This window comes from Enhydra lutris, unplaced genomic scaffold (genome assembly GCF_002288905.1).
Source record: "Enhydra lutris kenyoni isolate GAN:26980312 unplaced genomic scaffold, ASM228890v2 scaffoldscaffold2, whole genome shotgun sequence".
NCBI classification, from domain to species: Eukaryota; Metazoa; Chordata; class Mammalia; order Carnivora; family Mustelidae; genus Enhydra; species Enhydra lutris.
The window spans coordinates 8507826-8527186 of record NW_019154086.1 but is presented as its reverse complement, the minus strand read 5'-3'; the positions used below and the strand labels follow the sequence as shown (position 1 = coordinate 8527186).

At 43.0% G+C, this 19361-nt stretch overlaps 1 protein-coding gene across 4 annotated transcripts in view; it reads right to left on the bottom strand.

Moving 5' to 3' along the window:
* LOC111150860 (lysosomal associated membrane protein 3) overlaps positions 1 to 13101 on the bottom strand; it is a 35750-nt gene extending 22649 nt beyond the window's left edge. For all 4 annotated transcript variants that reach the window (XR_002640824.1, XM_022508524.1, XM_022508513.1 and 1 more), the window contains exons 1-3: positions 12813 to 13101; positions 5336 to 6081; positions 4315 to 4443 (exon numbers count right to left, since the gene is read on the bottom strand). Coding sequence is in view for 3 of the 4 variants with exons in the window: in XM_022508524.1 (XP_022364232.1) it covers positions 4315 to 4443; positions 5336 to 6081; positions 12813 to 12861 (924 nt within the window). In the remaining variant the exon portion in view is untranslated. The remainder of the gene's footprint in view (positions 1 to 4314; positions 4444 to 5335; positions 6082 to 12812) is intronic.
* Positions 13102 to 19361: the final 6260 nt, after the last annotated feature.

Here is a 19361-nt window from a genome sequence, read left to right as displayed (position 1 = left end):
AGCTGCCGATCTACTTTTTGGCAGCCTGGCCAAGAGTCCCTGTGAAATTCAGATTCATTCCTTTATTGATTCATTTCTTCATCAAACAATTTGCTAAAGATATACTTATGTACAAAGTCAGGGCTTGGCACCGTGAGTAAATCACAAACATGCCTTTAAGACAGCAAAATGTGCAATGAGTGCATTAATGGAGTTTGGGGAACCATCAATGCAGGGTCCAGAAACCAAAGGAAGAAAGCCTCCCAGTTTTACCTGGGATGGAGGTGAGGGGTGGGGCAGTGGGGGAGACTCCACAGGGTAAAGATCTATGAGCCATCTTAAAGTATGAGTGCAAAAGGGGCTGAGGGTGAGAGGGGCATTTCAGACAGAGGGGAAGCATAGGGGAAAACGGGGCATGAAATAATACAGCATACTGGGGAAGCTTTAAATATTTGAACACTGAGAACAGTTTTCCAGAGTCTCTAAGTTAAGAGGGCTCCAAATACCCCTGCAAGGCTCTGGGTAAACACCATGGCGCTGGGCAGCATTAGCTTTCCAGACCTTGTCTGGCCAAAACGCTGCCTGGCTGGGTGTCCCTCCCTCTGCCCCCAGCCCTCCCACTGATTTCTCCCATGTCTCATCCCCAGGTCAGGGATGGAAGCCTCACTGAGCTGTCCTGACAGCCAGGTGGATGAGAAAAGGGTAGTGTTGAGCTGGAAAAAATAAACTCTACACTAAGTTACTGAAAGATGTTTTGAAACAAACTAACCTAGCAGGAAGGACATTGTGGGGTGTGGGGGAAGGGAGGTCTATTTATCTTGCACCTGGAGAGCCTGAACAACTTTCAGTTTGTGACCTGAATTAAATGAGACCCTGACATGGGAAGGTTTTCCGTTCTTTAAAAATGAAATGAGAGAAATGAGAAAAAAAAAAAAACAAAACCCACCACTCCTAACCCAGCTAGGGACCTGATACCACGCTCTGCACTGCCATGTACACTAGCCTGTTTCACCTTCACAGCAACCTAACAAAACCGGAGGTGGTTGGCCTCATCTCACAGAGAAGGAAACAGGCTCAGAAAGAGAGCTAGTGACTTGTCCGTGGTCACATAGAAATGACATGGATAATTTAAGTCTTGACAGAACAACATCAAGAGACAGTTAGGGAGACAGACTTCTTTACATTTCTGTCACTGGCAGTATTTCAAGTAAAAAAAAATTACATATTATTGTCTATGTTTTGAAACCTGGAACTATTGCCTATATTTCTTTTATTTTTTCTCATAATGTCTGGTTCAGTGTTCAGGACACAATAAGTGCTCAGTAAATTCCCATTAGTAATTTGTTAATTTAGGCTTGCTTACCAGCATCCATTTACCATTCTCCAACTTGGTTCTCATTTATAACATTTATGATGTCATAACTAACACAAACTATTTTCCAAGACTCTTCTTTTCTCTAACTTGGTCATTCTTCACCAGGGGTGATTTTCCCCCAGGGGACATTGGGCAATGTCTGGAGACATTTGGGGTTGACACAAATGGGGCTGGGTGTTGTTACTGGCATCTAGTAAGTAGGAGGCCAGGGATACTGTTCAGTATCCCACAAGGCACAAGATACCACAGACTTATCTGGAGCCAAACATTAATACTGTTGCTACCAAGAAGCACTGGTCTAGAGGGTAGCAACATTTTGAAAGTGGTTGACAGAATTGCTAAGACCATTTCTCCTGTGGAAGAAACTAGATGGCTTTCCTGCCTAAATGCATTTCACACAGACCACCTATTAGGGCAGAACGTCCACAGGCCAAATCTGGCTTACCACTGTGTTCTGTTTGGCTAGCTTTGTTGAAGTTTTCCAAAAAACGTGTTGCCAGCATTTAAAGATAAAAAGATCTGGATTTCTGCCTTGTCTTGAACAGTCAGAAGATCTACAACACTGGTTTCTGGTGACCAACTGAGAGAGATGATATGTAAAATATTTAACGATTGACATAATAGGGCAGCAGCCACTCGGAATGTATACCCAGCCATCTAGAATGGATGTCCACCATAAAAGACAGTGAGAGCCTCCAGAGAGTGATGCCTGCCTAGCCACTGGCATCTCTGGGACTCCCTACCCCTCCCTCGTGTCTCCTCATTTCTGAGGCTCGCCTCCATCATCTCAATCCTCCAATGTTTTTCTTAGGCAGACTTAATGGGAAGGTGAAGTCGTCATCAAAAGTGGGGAGAAAAAAATGACTGCCTGTTTCAAGGAAAAAAAAATTACTGGCCTACTTCTCTCTTTCAATTCTATACTTAGCCCCTGTGATCTTTGAACTTGTGGTCACTATTTTGGCTTAAACAAGTTCTCTTTTACAATGTGGAAATTCTCCAAAAGGACTAAGGCTGGTGGGAACTTTTGCTTTCTATAATCTTCCTTGCTTTCCTCTTGCAATAAAGCTAAGGTCAGCTGCTTGAGGAATTGGTGCCAGGGAATGAAATAAATAAGGTGAATTTGGTTGGCGGAACTCAGGCAAAGCAGCTATTACAAACTTGGGGCCATGGATAGTGGCTTTCCTTGCTCCTTCCAGAAGGTGAGTGGAGGGAGGAAAACCCTGCTGGTGCTTGCTTCTAGCTCCATCTCCAAACTCATTTCCTGCCTCTACCTCTGGAGGCACAGAGATTTCCAGAAAGACAGGGGCTCAACCCTTGGGTGGAGTTTGATCAAACAGAATCCAGTCTGAAGGCATTGGAAAGGCAGGCAGAGAGGGCATTAGGAGACAGAGGAAAGGAGCAAAAAGAGACATTGAAAGGTGCCAAAGAAACTCCTGGTTGCAGACCTGCCTAAGACAGTGGGCACAGCATGCTACAGACAAATGCTGGGCTTTGATGCTTACCAAAAGCTCATACAGGCAGTAGTCTGGGTGGAATCAAGCCCTGAACTAAAGCACCGATGCTTGTACCTATACCCTCCGCCCTTTTGCTGAAGCAACTTTAAAAGAATTCCTGACCCTTCTGTAGGTTTAACCTCAGTTGTCCCGAAGTAGAGCACACATTATTCCCAGAATGTTCTTCTGGTGTGAGAGAATACATTTTTCTCTTTTGATACTGAAAGGAAACCCCTGACTTCTCCAGTGCACCTCTACCTTAAGGAGAACCATATGCACAAGGAGGATAAAGTCTTTGACACCAAATTAAGAAAGTCAACACCCTTTGTTGAACATTGTTATGTGCCAAGCACCGTGCAAGACAATTTACATATACCATTTCTGACCCTCCCATGGGTCCCACTAAAGGAGGTGTAATTATTTCCATTTTATAGATGAGAAAACATGCCCCAAGTAGTCCGAGATCATGTGGCTAATCAATGTTATGACTGAGAGCCAATCTTGACTTGTTTCATGCCAATGTCTATGCTCATTCCTCTCCAAGCTTTGGTACCCAAGACCCTTCTAAATTCAGGGGTCACATTCAACAGGTAGGAAGGAGACCCATACCAAGTCCCAGCTGTCAGCATCCTCTCAGCACCACCTCTCCAGCTCTTACCTGGCCTATCTGAATGATACTTTGGGAGAATCCGGGACAAGTCTCTCCTTTGAGAGTGGGATGACCAACGTTGTATCCCCAAGACATTCACCCACTTGAGTCATTGTAATCATAGCTACTGGTCTTGAACATCTACTTTCCAACTACTGAAAGTGTTCTTTACAGAGGTGATCTTTAATTCCCTTCCCCCATTTCTCAAGTATTCAAATAAAGCTCAGACATGTTAAGTTGCCTGCCTGATGTCACAAGGAGAACAAGTGACAGAGTCAAATTTCAGCCAAGACTCTCTGACCTCATGTCCATAGTCTTTCCACCCCACTCTGTGGTCCACCCCTTTTGTACTATGGTCTGGAAAATCCAGTGCCCGGTTAGTCCCTGAATCTTTCCTGCTGCAGTTGGAAAGAACCCATCATGACATTTGATTTTGGTCTGAGAATAATCCTGTTTCTGTGTGCTCACTGGGAATTTCAGTGGGTCTGTTAATCTGTTTAACTTCCTCCTTTGGGTGGTTTGCAAAGGGCACCTGTGGCTGGGTTCCCCAAGGCCAAGTCTCCCCTAAGAGGCACTGAAGCCCTTCTTGGGCTGCACAGAGGAGGCTGAAGGGGTTAGGAGGCAAACATAAGATGTTGACACTTCCCTCCTCTCCATCTCCATGCCCCTCATTCTTATCAGGGAATGTCTCAAAAGGCTCTGAGATCTATTTCCTTTGGAACTTAAAGTGAAGTGTGGGGTTGCACCACTGGGCCCCAGGGTGAGGGAAAGGGAAAGCGATGCTAGAGCCTGTTAGTATGAAGGAGCTCAGTCCTCACCTTTGTAAATGTGAAATTCACAAATCCGCTCTGGAAATTCAAGAGAAGGTTGGATTTTCGGGAGCCACAGTTCCCAGAGGCTTGGGTTGCATTGGGGTCAATGTTGAAGTATCTCTGAGGTGAAAAAACCTAAACCAGATAAAATCATCAGATCAATGAGATTTCAAGGAAAACTCTAGCTTGGGAACCAGAAGCACAGCTAGTTAGTGAGCCTGAAACTCAAGTCTAGTGAGAGTTCACTTGAAAACTTCCAAGTCCCCAGAAAATCTCTCTCATTTCCAAACTGCTATGTTCAAAAGATTTTTCAAAGAAGAAGTTCTCCCACAGAAAGCGTTCCTTGAGAGTTCATTTATAGCCAGTCTGTTCCTGATACACTGCATGGAATTTAATTTTTGTTAAATTAAACACATTACAAGGTAAGTGTGTTACGAGTTTTACAAGGAAAGATCTTGTTGTCTAATGTACTTCTGTTTCACATGAAAACCTGAATGTGGAAGTTCAATGAAACCTGTGCCAAAAAAAAAGAGAAAGTATTATTTTTATGGCGATTCTTTTAGTAAATTAAATAATTTTAACCCCACCCCCACCTCTTCTAATCCTCTTGTTAACCGGGAATTTTGATGTGAATGTCACAGCTGGCTGGAACCATGGAGACCATGTGAGTCAAGGCCTTCCCTTCACAGGAGAGTTGCTGAGGCTTGAGGTCAACAGGAGGGGCAGGGCCAGGCTGGGGTCAATGCAGAGCACACTCCAACACCGTGCCCACGTTGGCTAAAAGTGAGAGGTGTGCATGGTTACGATTTTGGTGTGCTCCCTCCACTAGCCAGTTGCTACCAGTTTCTATTCTTATATGCATTCTAAAACAGATTCATCTTTTCATGGAGCACCTTGGAGAAAGAGGAGCTTGTAGTTATTTATTTCATTCAAAGACACAAGATGCAGGGGGAATGTCTATTCTTAGCAAGACACCCTCCCTCACACTTTTTGAAGGCAGTGTTACAGTCCTATGGCCCCAACTTACCGACTCTGTGTCTTGAACTGTTAGCTCTATCCCCATCTCGGCTTTGATACAGAGCCTGCTTCCATTCAGAACTTGGTACATTCCAGTCTTGGCTGACGAAGGCCGAGGTGCAAGAGTGGGCCCGGAAGTTGTGGCGGCAGGTGAGGCCGTGTGGGTGGTATTGTGTGCAGCTGTGGTTGGGCCTGGGGCATGACTGGGTTGGGCAGACTGGTGACTGGTTGTGCTGTTAAGCGGTGGGGTGGACAAGGTTGCTGGAAGGGCGGTCTGGTTCCTGGGTTGGGTGGCTTTCCTAGTTGTGTGGCTGACAGTCGATGGGCTTGTTCCTGTCGTATGGGCCAATGGAGGGAAGGTAGTTGGCGGTGAACCTGGGGCTGCACTGGGACCAATTGTAGCTTCAGTGAGAGAAGCCACTGTGTGTGAGTTATTGGGTGTGGCCAAGGTTGTGACTAGGGTGTGGGTTGTCGGGCTGGTAGCTGGGATGCTGTTTGTAGTTAGCAAGGACGTTGTTACCAGAGTTTTTACTGTTGTGTGTGTGGTTGGGAGTTCAGAGCTGGAGGGTGGGGCAGCTCTCTGAGAGGGGGTGTGACCATCGATTGATCTGGCTGCTGAAGTTTGGTGAGGGATGTGGTGAATTAGTTTCAGGAAAGGCTTTGCTGTGGCCTCTGCTGTTGCTGCTGTTGTAGGCAGATAGTCCCCGGTTTCTGGAAACACTTGTGCTGTTATTTGACTGCCATAATGCAAAATCACTGCAAATTAGGAAACAAAAGTGTTACCACATGATGAATTCACATTGGTGAGTCCTTCCACCATCCCCATTTTAATGTTTCTTCACTGCAAATTAAGAGGCATTTATTTACTTTTCTCTTTGAGATAGTGACCTTATTACACACACACACACACACACACACACACACACACACACTCAGAAATGTGATTCCTGGATCACATGGTAGTTCTAATTCTTCCCAAGATAAATAGGATTTATTTTATTATTTCCAAACATGCTCATTTACTTTTAATGAGAAATGTGCATATGTTTAGATTTGGGTGAAATTTATAAGGATAGAACAATGAAGTGAAGATCACCGAAGATTCTACCATAAGGCCACAACTTAAAAATTTGGGTTGCACCCATGTTTTTTATAGGGTTGTGACCACACTGCAGATATTCTTCTATGTCCAGCCCCTTTGTCTGTACGGGGTGTGGTACTAACACTGTAAAGTGGTCATGCTTAGCTAGATATCTAAGTGCGGATACCTTTTCATTCCCCATCTTCCCTGTGAATCCAGACAGTTCTGGAAGGAGAGTGTTCCTGGGTGGGGTGCTGCTGTGATGCCCTAATAGAGCTGGACAGCATGAATGGTGGTAATAAAGACTTACACAGAGACGTGTAGTTTGCATACAACCATACAATCCCAGGTTTGAAAGGGGTCTTGATCATCTAGTCCAAACCCTAATCTGATGTGTAAATTGTACCTATGAATATTTGCCACGTGTTCATCCAATCGATGCATAATTACCTCAAATGATGGGAGATTTGTTTCCCTTCCATTTTGTATTTTGCTGTGAGTGTTTGTGAACATAGACCCGTTTTTGTCATTTCTTTACTTCACCCTTTGAATGGCCCAGGCTTCTCAAGTAGGAAAGAAAGAAGGACAGCCCACCAGATGCTGTCCTTCGTAGTTTGGCTTAGATGCCAGTCTTCAGAGAGTCCCGACATCCTTATATAAATAGTTCCCCACCCTACAATTCCCCCATCACAGTGTTATATTCATTGCCTGCACTGCACTAACCATAACTGCTAATTATATAAGGGGATGGTACTAACATATTTAATAGTAAGCCTGATCACCCAGTGTGTACCAGCAGAATAATAGCCCTGATTATATGTTTATTTATTGGTTTATTTATTGACTATGTATCTCTCCCACTAGATTAAAAGCAACCTCAAGGTGGAGATTGTGTGTATTTTTTTCACCTCCAGTACTTTTGCATAGAAAGTGTTCAGTGCATATGAGTTGGATGAATAGATAACTGGATAGGTAAATTAGGATAATAGCATTGTAGACCGTCTAGGATTATTGCAAGGCTCAAACAAATGGGTTTAAATGAAGTCATCCTATGGGGCGCCTGGGTGGCTCAGTGGGTTAAAATCTCTGCCTTCAGCTCTGGTCATGATCTCAGGGTCCTGGGATCGAGCCCCGCATCAGGTTCTCTGCTCAGCAGGGAGCCTGCTTCCCCTCTTTCTCTGCCTGCCTCTCTGCCTACTTGTGATCTCTGTCTGTCAAATAAATAAGTAAAATTTTTAAATAAATAAATAAATAAATAAAGCTGTCCTAGACCATCAAGAATACCTACAACATGTGTTATTGTCACAGGTTCTCTACTGGGACCTTCCTTAGGGGTGGAAGGCCTCTGGCTCTTTTTCACCCAGAGTAGTTCTTCCCTTGCCTCCTCCCAAGCACAGACTAAATCAGAAAACTGAGCAAAATGCAGATGATGTTCCTTGAGAATTTAGGATCAGGCACACTGAGAGATGGCTCTATCTCTTCAGTGCTGTGGTTTCATCGTATTTGCCCATGGTATTTACATTCACTGCAGCTGGAACTCCCCGGTGCTGGCCAGTGACTTGGGAAAACATGGGTAAAAGGGAAAGGAGATCACTCCATGCTGGTGTTTGGAGTTCTGAAGTTCATACATAATCAAAATCATCCATAAACTCCTTTACTGTCTCCCTCTTTCATTCATTACATTTCTAAGTGGTTATTTTTCCTATAGTAATAGCACTAAAGCATCTAAGTTATTGGACACTTAATACATGACAGGCCTTAGGTCAAGGGTCATCTTTCACCAACTCCTCTCAAAAACCCTCTGTTGGTTCTATCTTTATCAACCTTTCAGATGAGGGAACTCAGGTTTAGAAAAGTCCCATCGACTTGACCATAATCCCACAACTAGTATATTCTGGAGGTAAGACACCTAGTAAATTTTGGAGGTGAGACTTGAGCCCCTGTCTGAACCAAAGCTTGGCCTTGGATTTGGGATAGGTGGAAGTGGTATTCATCACTGGGAAGAATGGTGAGAGAAGAGACAAAAGCAGAGAAGCAAAGAGTAGGGTGCCTCTCCAGCGACACCGTATCACCAGACCCTCATAATGGTGGTCTTTGATAAGCCTTTCAAAAGCTTTTATGATGCAATCGTGATTATTTTCCAGAAGAAAAGTTCATACTTCAAGCCCATTATAATGCTTATGAATTATTTCTGCACAGCTGGCTTGAAAAATGAGAAAGTCAAAAGCACCAGTTTAAATTGCCTTGAATAACCTTTAAGAAAGGCTTATTAATGGTACTAAGTTATGTGAGACTATTTACTAAATGGTTTTTTGTTGTATCTAAAAATGTTCATTTGGATAATTTGTATGATACTTGAGGGTTGTGGATTTTATGGACTGTAGGTTTTCTTTGTAAACCTTCATAAAATCACTATATGTGGAAACTTCATGCCTGCATTGTAGAGCTTGGAGCAAGATCTTTCTTTTCAAGATTGTTATGAAGGTTGACAGTCATGGAAGATTTATTTTCAAAATTCATTTGGGCTAAACCTGGGTTGCTGGTTTCTCAGTCATGACCTCAACAGAAACCCTATTAAGTTTATACTATCACTATGGAGAAAGAGAATTCACTCCCAGATGTACTCTCGAGGAATATCTTAGAGTGATTATCAAAGATTGCTATAGAGAACTCTGGGAGACTGGAAATCACTTGGCTTTTGTTCTTTTGGGAGGATCATTAGATCCTTAATAAAAATCTCACTGTTCATGTTTTATGCCTATGAGCTAAAGCACACCTTTCTCAACTGAGTAGACTATCCTCACTGAGTAGCACACCCTTTAAAAGGGGGAACCTTTCTCATAATGTAATTAAAAGTCTTCTCTCAGTAGTGATAAATGAACTCAAACAAGGGAGGAAAAGTACACTGGTCATTCATGAATGCACAGCCTCCCAAACAGAACAAAATGACTCATGGCACCCGTCAAGATATACTTGGTGTGCAGGAAGTATTTATGGGGTGGCTGGATGTGATGGCAGTCATGGTGTCTTGACATCGTGTGTGGCTTTGCAATAGGCAGAAGCCTGGGCCAGCAGGTGGCCGGACCGAAAGTGTCAGAGTGTGTTACAGATTGAAACAGAGTGTGTTCCCAGAGAGAACTGGGAAATATTGTTCTAATAGTCCTCTCCTTCCCTCTGCAGCTTCTCTTCTCCCCTTCCCATTTCCCTGTAGAAGAGTGGTGTAAAAGATGGGCAGGTAATTAGATGGAAAACTGAAATGAGTAAGTATACTGCTCATTATAATACATTCTTCAAAGTTCACATGTTAGGTAGTTAATAGAAATAATGTTCCGGAAAATACTCTGTTTTATAAAGTCTATGTATATGAACACGCGTATTTGACCAATCTTCATCAAAATTGGGTCACAGTTCTTAAACAGGACCTTTGACTCAGTAAAGGCTTAGTTAAGTCACTGGTCTGTCTGAGACCCACAAAGAGGGCAGTGGGCAGAAGCAAGGGTAGGGCATAGTTCAGAATCTGTCTCAACCCTTCCTCTTCAAAAGAACACAGCCCTGGAGTTCATATGCTGATTTGTCAAGCCCACACCCCGAATCCCCTAGCATCTTCTCTCCAGGATTCAGGAGACTTAGGAAATAAGTACCCCTGAACCTAGATCCAATGCTTGGATTCCTCTAGATGATAAGCTGAAGGAAGAGGTGCTAGAAGATTTGGATTCCCTACAACCCATAGAAGGAGCTGAGAGATGACTCATCAGCCCAGCCCTGGGAAAGTCAGTGACCATGCAAGGGCTTTTTCTCTAGGTACTTCCCGGAAGGCTGGTACTTCCCAGATAGCCTTTGTTCAGTGTCCCTGTCACACCCAATTCAGCAGATTTGTAGGAGCTTCTTCTGAGCCAGGCTCCATGCCAGACACTAGGTCTTTGTTTTCAGGGGCTCAAAACCTTGTGAGGCAGACTCATAAGTAGACCCCATTCCTCAGTGTGACAAGTGTTATTACAGAAGGAGGCCCTGAGTGCTATAAGGTGGGGTGGGAATCCAACACCAAGACAAATTCTTTAGGCAAATAAGAAAGTAAGCGGTAACCCAGGCAGGAGGAAAAGTATGTGCAAAGACACTGGGTCTTCAGAGCCTGGTAGGTCTGGAGAACAGCACTGGGGTAAGCATGACGGGAATATAAGGAAGAGGGAGATGTGTGCAGTTAGGAACAGAGCTGGGAAGTAAATGGAGCCCCATGGCCACACCTAGGGGCTGGGAACTGAATTTTAGCCCCTAAATACTTTCTCCTTCCCAGGGAGCAGAGGCAGCCCCAGCTGGGTGCAGCAGGAAGACTGTTTCTGGATGTGTGAGGCAGCAGGGGTGGGCCCTTCGTAAGATTCTGTTTACAGTTTCACAATTTAACCTTCAATCTTTTAGCAAAAAGATATAAATCTTACCTCTGTTACTTTCTGTGGGACTTGAGATTCAAAGAGAACCCTTATATAGAAGTAGCTCCAGTCCCGTGGCACAAACTGCTAGCTAACTACTCCCAAATCCAGCCCCCCCTTTTCCCTTAGTAACAGAACCACAAATTCACTTGTGGAGCACTTGCTGCCTGGAATAAAGAGCACTTGCTGCCTGGAATAAAGAATGCTACCTCCAAGACTCCTCTCCAGCTGGGTGGGAATGTGTAACTGCATTTGAGCCAAAGCAGGAGAAGTGGTGGGGTTATGTGGGCCTTCTGGGAATGCTGCTGGAAGGGGGGGGTCCATCACCTATGGACCCTCTCTATAGCCTTTATGTTTTCCTTTTCAAACTAGCCTATAAATGGTATGTGATGGCTGGAGTTCCAGCAGACATTTAGAACCATGACAAGACCTTGCAGATGGGAGTCCCACACCGGACAGAGGGTCCACACTAGTGAGCTCCTGCACTGGACCTGATAAGGATTCTTCTGGACTTGTTTTCAGATGAAAGAGAAACACACACTTATTTTGCTTATTTTGCTCTTATTTGTCTATGAGGAGCAGCTAAATCTAAATGGAACCGATACAAATTTAAATCCCCTCATTTTGTGGGGGAAACAGACCAGGGCAGCAAACTGAGTAGATAAAGACTACAGAGCTACTTTACCTAGAATCTATGCCTCTCCTACGAAAATGTCCAATGGTTTTTGCTCATCTCCAATTCAACAAGTATGTCTTGAACCTATGCGTGCAGGGTCCTGAAACCAGGCTTCCTGGATGCAAATCTCAAGGCTGCCACTTGCTAGTTGAGTGACCACGAGGCATTCCTTAACCTGCTCAGTACCCTCATCTGGAAAATGGGGGCCCTTCACACACTTTGCTCACTTGGTTCACCCTGGAGAATCCACAGCTCAGAGAGGAGAGGGTGGTAGAGGTGTTTCCTCTCCACCTCCCCGGGAATTTATTGAGCACGCACTGCATTTCTGAATCTGCCAGTCATCTGCTCACAGGTCCACAGAGGCTGACTGCTAGACTGTGATCTTTTGCTTTTTTTATTAGCTTAGATTTTGCCTTTTGCCTCTAGAAGAATATCAAACTCTATTTCTGAAAACACGGCAGAAGTAAAACAGCCAGGATGAGGACACTGCCGTGACCCTTCACCCAACTTTCCCGACAATTCATGCCACAATCAAGTGCATCTGCTTCCCCCCAATGGAGCGTGTTAGTGGGGCCACGGGTTTCCCTCACATGTTCAACTCAGTGCTTCTAGAAGGAATTGTGAGCTAACCAGCAACTGGGTAACAGCACACAGGAGGACTCAATGTCCTAGAGAGAAAACCCTCTTTGTGAAAGCAGGCAGTGGGCACATAAAATGATCATCAAAAGCCCAGTTTCCCAGACAGCTTCTCTGACCTGAAGTATAATAGTAATTTTTTTAAAAAAAAGTCTTGACTGCTTGGCTTACACCTCTTTGAGATGGCACAATTTGCCAGACCGCATCTCATTCAACTTCACGGTTCATTGTTTATATAATGTAAACACAGCACTTCCGTTTGAGAAAAACAGGAAAAGCAAGGTATAATGTGTTTAGCAAGAGCCCCATTTCTAAAGTCTGGTTCAGTTCTCCATCTCTTAAATCTAAGCGATTTCCAAAACTCTCCCTGATAAGGTGCTCAGAAGCCATTCGGGAACCAGGTTTCGTGTCACTGTCTTCTGGAGTTGACACCTCCTCTGCCTGACTCACGGAAAACAAGTCCAAACTGTGAAAGCCCTTGGGAAAAACATGAAAGTGTACTCCACACATTTAAGGTAATAAGGAGGAGAGCTTCCCAAGCTAAATACCTAGAGTAGCTGAAGCCATACAGCTATCTCCAGCCTGTCTGATCCCTGGCACTAGAATGTATTTGTATTGAACAGGACCAGAGGTAGGAGGGCCACCACGGAAAACCACGGGTATCACTCACCAGCCAGGGACACGAAGAGCACCACCACTGCAGAGAGCTGCCAGGGCATGGCTGGGGAGCCAGAGATAACCGCTCGTCACCAGGGGCTGGCTCTGCTGCTGCTCCTCGGCCTCACTCAGCACTTCTCCCTCTTCTGAGTAGCAGGAGCTTAATTCCAGGGCAGGCTCCAGAACAAAGAAGATACCTCTCTTCACCCCTCATTCGCTTGCGGCAGAGAAACCAACGTCACTTTCATTATGACAAGTAGTTGAAACGCCCTCTCAAGGGGTAGGCTGAGTGGGGAGGGAAACCAGAAGTGGCCCTTCTGTGAAAGCAGCCACTTTCATCTCTGCCTTTAGTGTTGGTGAGGGGTGGGCAATACCCACCCCCCCACTCCAGCCGAGGTGAAGGGCATCTGAGACCATTTCTGCACAAGAGATGGAGGATCTGTGGCAGTGCCAACTTCCTTCTCTCAGAAGATGGGTCTCCATTTTTCTCTAAGATCTTGAGTACATTTCTCCTCAGCCAGGAGAAAAAGAGCCCCTCAGTCATGAAGGTGAGCAGGTGTCTGAAAACTCAGTGGTGAGAACACTGTTTCTGTGTGTATTCATGAAAAGTCTGAGGTAACTACTTTTTGCCCATGGCCACCTCACCTTGTGGAGACCAAAAGGAGTCCGAGCTTAGGAGTCAGGGAAAGCTGGGTTTGAATGTGGCCACGAGTTGTATGGTCTTGGGTAATGCCTCTGAGCCTCAGTTTCTTCTGCCGTATAATAGGGATAATATTGCCTACTCCCAAGCTGTTTACCTGGAACACACACAAAAACAATACTCAATATCTTGGAAAAGCAACCTTTCCGTGTCATCTCTCCTTCCTCTACTAATCAGACAAAACAATGATGGTCTATCTCTTAGGACTGTGAGTCCCAGGGAGGAACACACATTTAGGAAGTATATTAGGATTATCTTCTGATTACTAGGTTTAGGGCTTTCAGCTTAGTCTCAAGTAATTTCCTGAAAAACAACTTTGGCTACAATGATTTGATCATATTATGTTGTTCTAACCACTCTAATCAAGCAAATTTGCCAGAGTAGTGTGTTACCAAATTGGATTTTTATGGTGGAAGGTGAAAATTAATGTGTGTCAGTTGATCTAATTTTTGCAACTGCCTGCCTAATATTCTGGACTTTGAGTCAATTTATTCTACAGACAATAATTAAGCAGATACTATATAACAGGCATTCTTCTTACTCCATTTAAGTCCTACAGCCACCCACCCTATGTGGGCACTGTTATCATTGCTGTCTCATTTCACCAATGGGGAAATTGAGATCTGAGAGGTTAGGTGACCTGCCCAAAGTCACTTAGGTAATATATGAAGAAATTGGGTTGTGAATCCAGTTTGGCTTGAGAGTCTAGGATTTTAAGCATCACGTTGCACTTAGTGTTCTAAACTAGAATATAATATAAGTTTTCAAGTTGCTCGATACCTAGATGAGAAACAACATTTATTAATACAGGATAATAGCCAGAGTGACTGATCAGTTGTTTGTTGCTTAGAGCTACACTAAATGAGAAAAGGAATAGTCAGAGATGACTTGGTTGTTGTTGGACCTTGGAGAGACTTTGAAGGTTGTAGGGGATGTGGATAGTTGGAGAATAGTAATAATACTATTTCTAAATAGTAGTAGTAGTAGTAGTAGTAGTAGTAGTAGTAGTAGTAGTAGTAGTAAAAGTATTTCCATATAAGGAATCTCCACAATGTGCCTAGCACTGTGTAATACATATGGTACTCTTCAAGGTGGATTTTTTTTTTTTTTTAAAGTAGGCTCCAATGCAGGGCTTGAACTACAACCCTGAGATCAAGACTTGAGCTGAGTTCAAGAGTTGGACACTTAACCAACTGAGCCATCCAGGTGCTCCTCAAGGCAGATTTAAAAAAAAAAAGATTTTATTTATTTATTTATTTGACAGACAGAGATCACAAGTAGGCGGAGAGGCAGGCAGAGAGAGGGGGGGAAGCAAGCTCCCTGCTGAGCAGAGAACCCAATGCAGGGCTCACTCCTAGGACCCTGGGACCATGACCCCAGCTGAAGGCAGAGACTTTAACCCGCTGAGCCACCCAGGCACCCCTCAAGGCAGATTTTTTTTAAATTCCAATTTTATTGATGTGGAAACTGAACCACCCAGCATCATGCAATAGGCTAAGATTGGCATAATGACCTACTTAGCCCTGACATCTGTGCCCTTTCTCCTAGCACCCAGGGAGCAAAATCTCTTGAGTGGTTATAGCCCTGACTGGAGAATATTGGAGAAAAAGTTGGGAATATGGTTGAAAGGTCAAGTTAGTGTCATTTTGGAAAGGCCAAAACCCAGGCTGAGGAGTTCAGCTTCAACCCTAGAGGACATGGGGTCACTGAAAGTTGTACATGGAAGCAGCAGTTAGCCTGATACATAGTAAGGGCTCTGTGGCTTTAGGGAAGAAGGCTCAACCATTCATTCAGTCAACATTTACTGGAGGGTGTCTGAAACCAGTCTCCTGAGTAGGTCAGAGGATCAGAGTTTTGGAGTTGTTTATCAGGACTCCTGCCTTTGACTAGAGGAGAGATGCCCCAGCTGGGTGTTTCAGAAGCTACTGGAAACTCTAAGCACTGTGTCAGATATATTCCATAAGTTTTGGTATGTTATAATTTCATTTTAATTCATCCCAAATTATTTTCTAATTTCCAATGTGATTTCTTCTTTGACCTATTATTAGGGTTATTTAAGAGTTTGATTTGAATTTCCACATATCTGTGAACCCCCCCGAATTTCCTTCTGTTATTGATTTCTAGTTTCGTTCCATTAGGATTGGAGAACCTACTTATGATCTCAATTCCTTCATATTTATTGAGGCAACAAGTTAATATGTTATGACTTAACATACAATCTATCCTGAAGAATATTGTTTGAGCATTTGAGAAAAATGTGTATTCTGCTTTTGTTGAATGTGAAGCATTCTATAGTTGTCTGTTAGTTCTAGTTAGTCTATAGTGTTTGAGACTATTTCCTGTTTGGTTTTTTTGTCTAATTATTTTATCCATTGAAAGTAGGGTTTTAAAAGCTCCAATTACTGTTGTTGTATTGTCTATTTTTCCCTTCAGTTCTGTTCATGTTTGCTTAACGTTTTGGGGGGCTCTGCTGCTAGACTTCTCTGTGTTAATGACTTTTATATATTCTTGATAGAATGACCCTTTCGTAATTAGAAAATGTTCTTTGTCTTGTAACAATTTTTGTTTTAAAATGTACTTTTTAAAAATAATTTATTTATTTAACAGAGAGAGGGAGAGAGAGCGAGAGAGATCACAAGTAGGCAGAGAGGCAGGCAGAGAGAGAGAGGGGGAAGCAGGCTCCCAGCTAAGCAGAGAGCCCGATGTGGGGCTTGATCCCAGGACCCTGGGATCATGACCTGAGTCGAAGGCAGAGGCTTTAAACCACTGAGCCACCTGGGTGCCCCTAAAATGTACTTTTATAATATTACTATGGGTACTCCAGTTCTCATTTGGTTACTCTGTGTATGGTATATCATTTTCTATCTTTTTGTTTTCAATCTATTTGAGTCTTGAAGTATAAATCTGAAGTGTGTCTTTGTAGATAGCATATAGTGGGATCATTTTTTTTTACTCATTCAGCCAGTACCTGCACCTTAATTGGTGTGTTTAATCCATTTACATTTCATGTTATTCAGGTATTCTATATTCTTCCATTTTTCTATTGTTTTATTAATTCTCAAGAGAGAAGTTGAAATATTGGACTATAATTATGGATTATTTATTCTCTTTGTGGTTCTGTTTTTGCTTTGTGTATTCTGAAGCTCTGTTATTGATGTGTAAACAGTTAGGATTGCTATATTCTCTTGATGGATTAGCTATTTTATCATTTTTTAATGATCTTCTTTATTTTGGTCATATTTTTTATTCTGAGACCTGCTTTATTTTATAGTAACATAGTGATTCTGGCTTTTTTTTTTTTTTTTTTTTGGATTAGTGTTAGCATGGTGTATCTTTTTCCATTCTTTCACTTTTAATCTATTTGTGTCTTTAAAGTGAGGCATATTAAAAATTTTGTATATTTGAGGGGCGCCTGAGTGGCTCAGTGATTTAAGCCTCTGCCTCCAGCTCAGGTCATGATTTCAGGGTCCTGGGATGGAGCCCCGCATTGGGCTCTCTGCTCAGCAGGGAGCCTGCTTCCCCTTCTCTCTGCCTGCCTCTCTGCCTACTTGTGACCTCTTTCTGTCAAATAAATAAATAAAACATTTTTTAAAACTTTTTGTATATTTGAGCAAAAATCAATTCAAATAGGGCAGTGCCAAACCAGAAGTGATTAGGAGCACTCCACTGTCAGGTGCTAGTGGAAAGACTTTCATAGAGAAGAGGTGGAAGCGAAGCAAGGAAATTATTCAAGTAGCTATAGCCTAAGTGGTTGCATTCTTTGAGAAAAGCTAGCTGGGTGTTTGTGATTGGTTGTACTTAGGTTTCAGTTTCCTAACCTTGAGGCATTATAGGCATAGGTTTTGGTTTGCTTGCCTAAGCTACTAAGGCATTAAAACCACCTCAGTCTGATGGCCTTCTTGTTCAGTTAATCTAAAAATACTTAAAGTGGGTTTCTTTAAGCAGGCCACAAGGGTGGTCTTTTTTTTTTTTTTTTTAATATCCATTTGACAATCTCTCCTTTTTAATTGAGGTGTTTGGACCATATGATAGGTTATGTTTATATCTACCATCTTGGCAATTATTTTCTATTTTTCCTGTCTGTTCTTGGTTTCATTTCTCCTCTTTCTCTACCGACTCCTGGATTAATTGCATTTTTAAAATTCCATTTCATCTCATTTGTTGGCTTATTTATTATAACTCTGCATGTTATTTTAGTGTTTGCTTTAGAGTTTACAGGATATAACTTTAAGGTGTCACAATGTACCTTCAAATGATTCAATAACACGTCACACCTTACACCAGTATACTTCAGTTTCTTCCCTCTTGGCATCACTTCTATTGTTGTCATACATTTTAATTCTCTGTTTATTATACATTCTACAACATATTGTTATTACTTTTTACTTAAGCAGCAGTTATCTTTTTAGAGATATAAATAATGCACCTACTCATGTGATGATGATTTCTTGCAGTTTTCATTCCTCTGTGTAGATCCTTGGCTTCTTGTTGCTATAGTTACACACTTCCAACTCCTCAAGTGTTACCTGTGTTTAAGGTATGGATTTGTTTGCCCAAATGTTTTCCTCAGTGTCTTCTCCACCTGCAGTTTAGGTCTTCCCTGGTGTCTGTCAGACAGCCTCTCAGCCCACTGTTGCTTATTGGCCAATGGTTATCAGTTGGCCTGGGGCTGAGGGTGAGTGCTCAGTTCTCACGGAGACTCAGTCAAGCAGGCATTATGTCTCCAGGTCTTGGGGTGAGAGTTAATGTGTGGTCTTCCAAGTACCTCCTCCCCCAGCAGCTCTGGGCCTGACACATATTCCTGCCTCTCCTGCAAGATCAGATTTGGTTTTTATTCTGCTGTCTTTCCTGAGCTGCTGTTGGATTTGCCAGCCCCCTAAAGTGTAAGTGTTTATTGCCCCTTCTCTGGCACTGAGTTCTGCTTTTGTTCTGTAGGAAAGATAGGGCAAGAGAATCTGAGCATAGTTTCATGCCTTTCCTGCAGCAACTGATATTCCTCTCTCCTGGTCTGTGACAAGAAGGTTGCTTTCTTAGGACTTCTGCTAATCATTTTTGTGAGTGTGTAGTGAGGCTCTTGCAGAAAAATCTATAAGTGGATGCAAATTTCCATGATACCTGTGGCCCCTAGGGTTTCTATTTTCTCTTGCCAACTCATAGTAGGTCTTTGCTTCAGGTAAACAAGTGCTGGAGTCCCAACTCCCTTTGAAGGTGTCTTTTCTTAGATTTCAGGTTACATGGTCGCCCTATGAGCTGAGCTCTATCATGGGTCCAAGAAAAGTGAATTTGCATATTTTCCAGGTTTTTTTTGATCTTGTAAGTATGAGGATGGTGTTCTTTCTAGTTTCCTACATCTCAGGCAGAAGACATTATTTTAAACAACTGCATAGAGTTCAGTTGTATGCCAATACAATACTTTATTAACCAGCTTTTTATTATGTAATATACTTATCTATTGTTGTTTAGCAAACAACCCTAAAACTTAGCAGTTTAAAACAACATCTATTATCTCATGGTCTTCTAGTAATGACTTCCAGAGCAGCTTAGCTAGGTTCTTCTGGCTCTGGGTCTCTCATGAAGTTTTAGACAAGGCATCAGCTGGAGCTAAAGATATCTAAAGGCTTGAGTAGGGCTGGAGACCTATTCCAAGGAGGCTCATTCCCACGGCTGTTGGCAGGAGGCTTCAGCTCCTGCTCCATGGGTCTCTCCATAGAGCTGCTTCACTGTCCTCTCAATATGGTAGCTTGCTTCTTCCACAGGGAGTAATCCAAGACAGAGAATGAGGAAGAAGCCAAAATGCTTTTTATAACCCAGTCTTAGAAGTCAGTTACCATCACTTATATCACATTCTCTTTATTAGGGCCA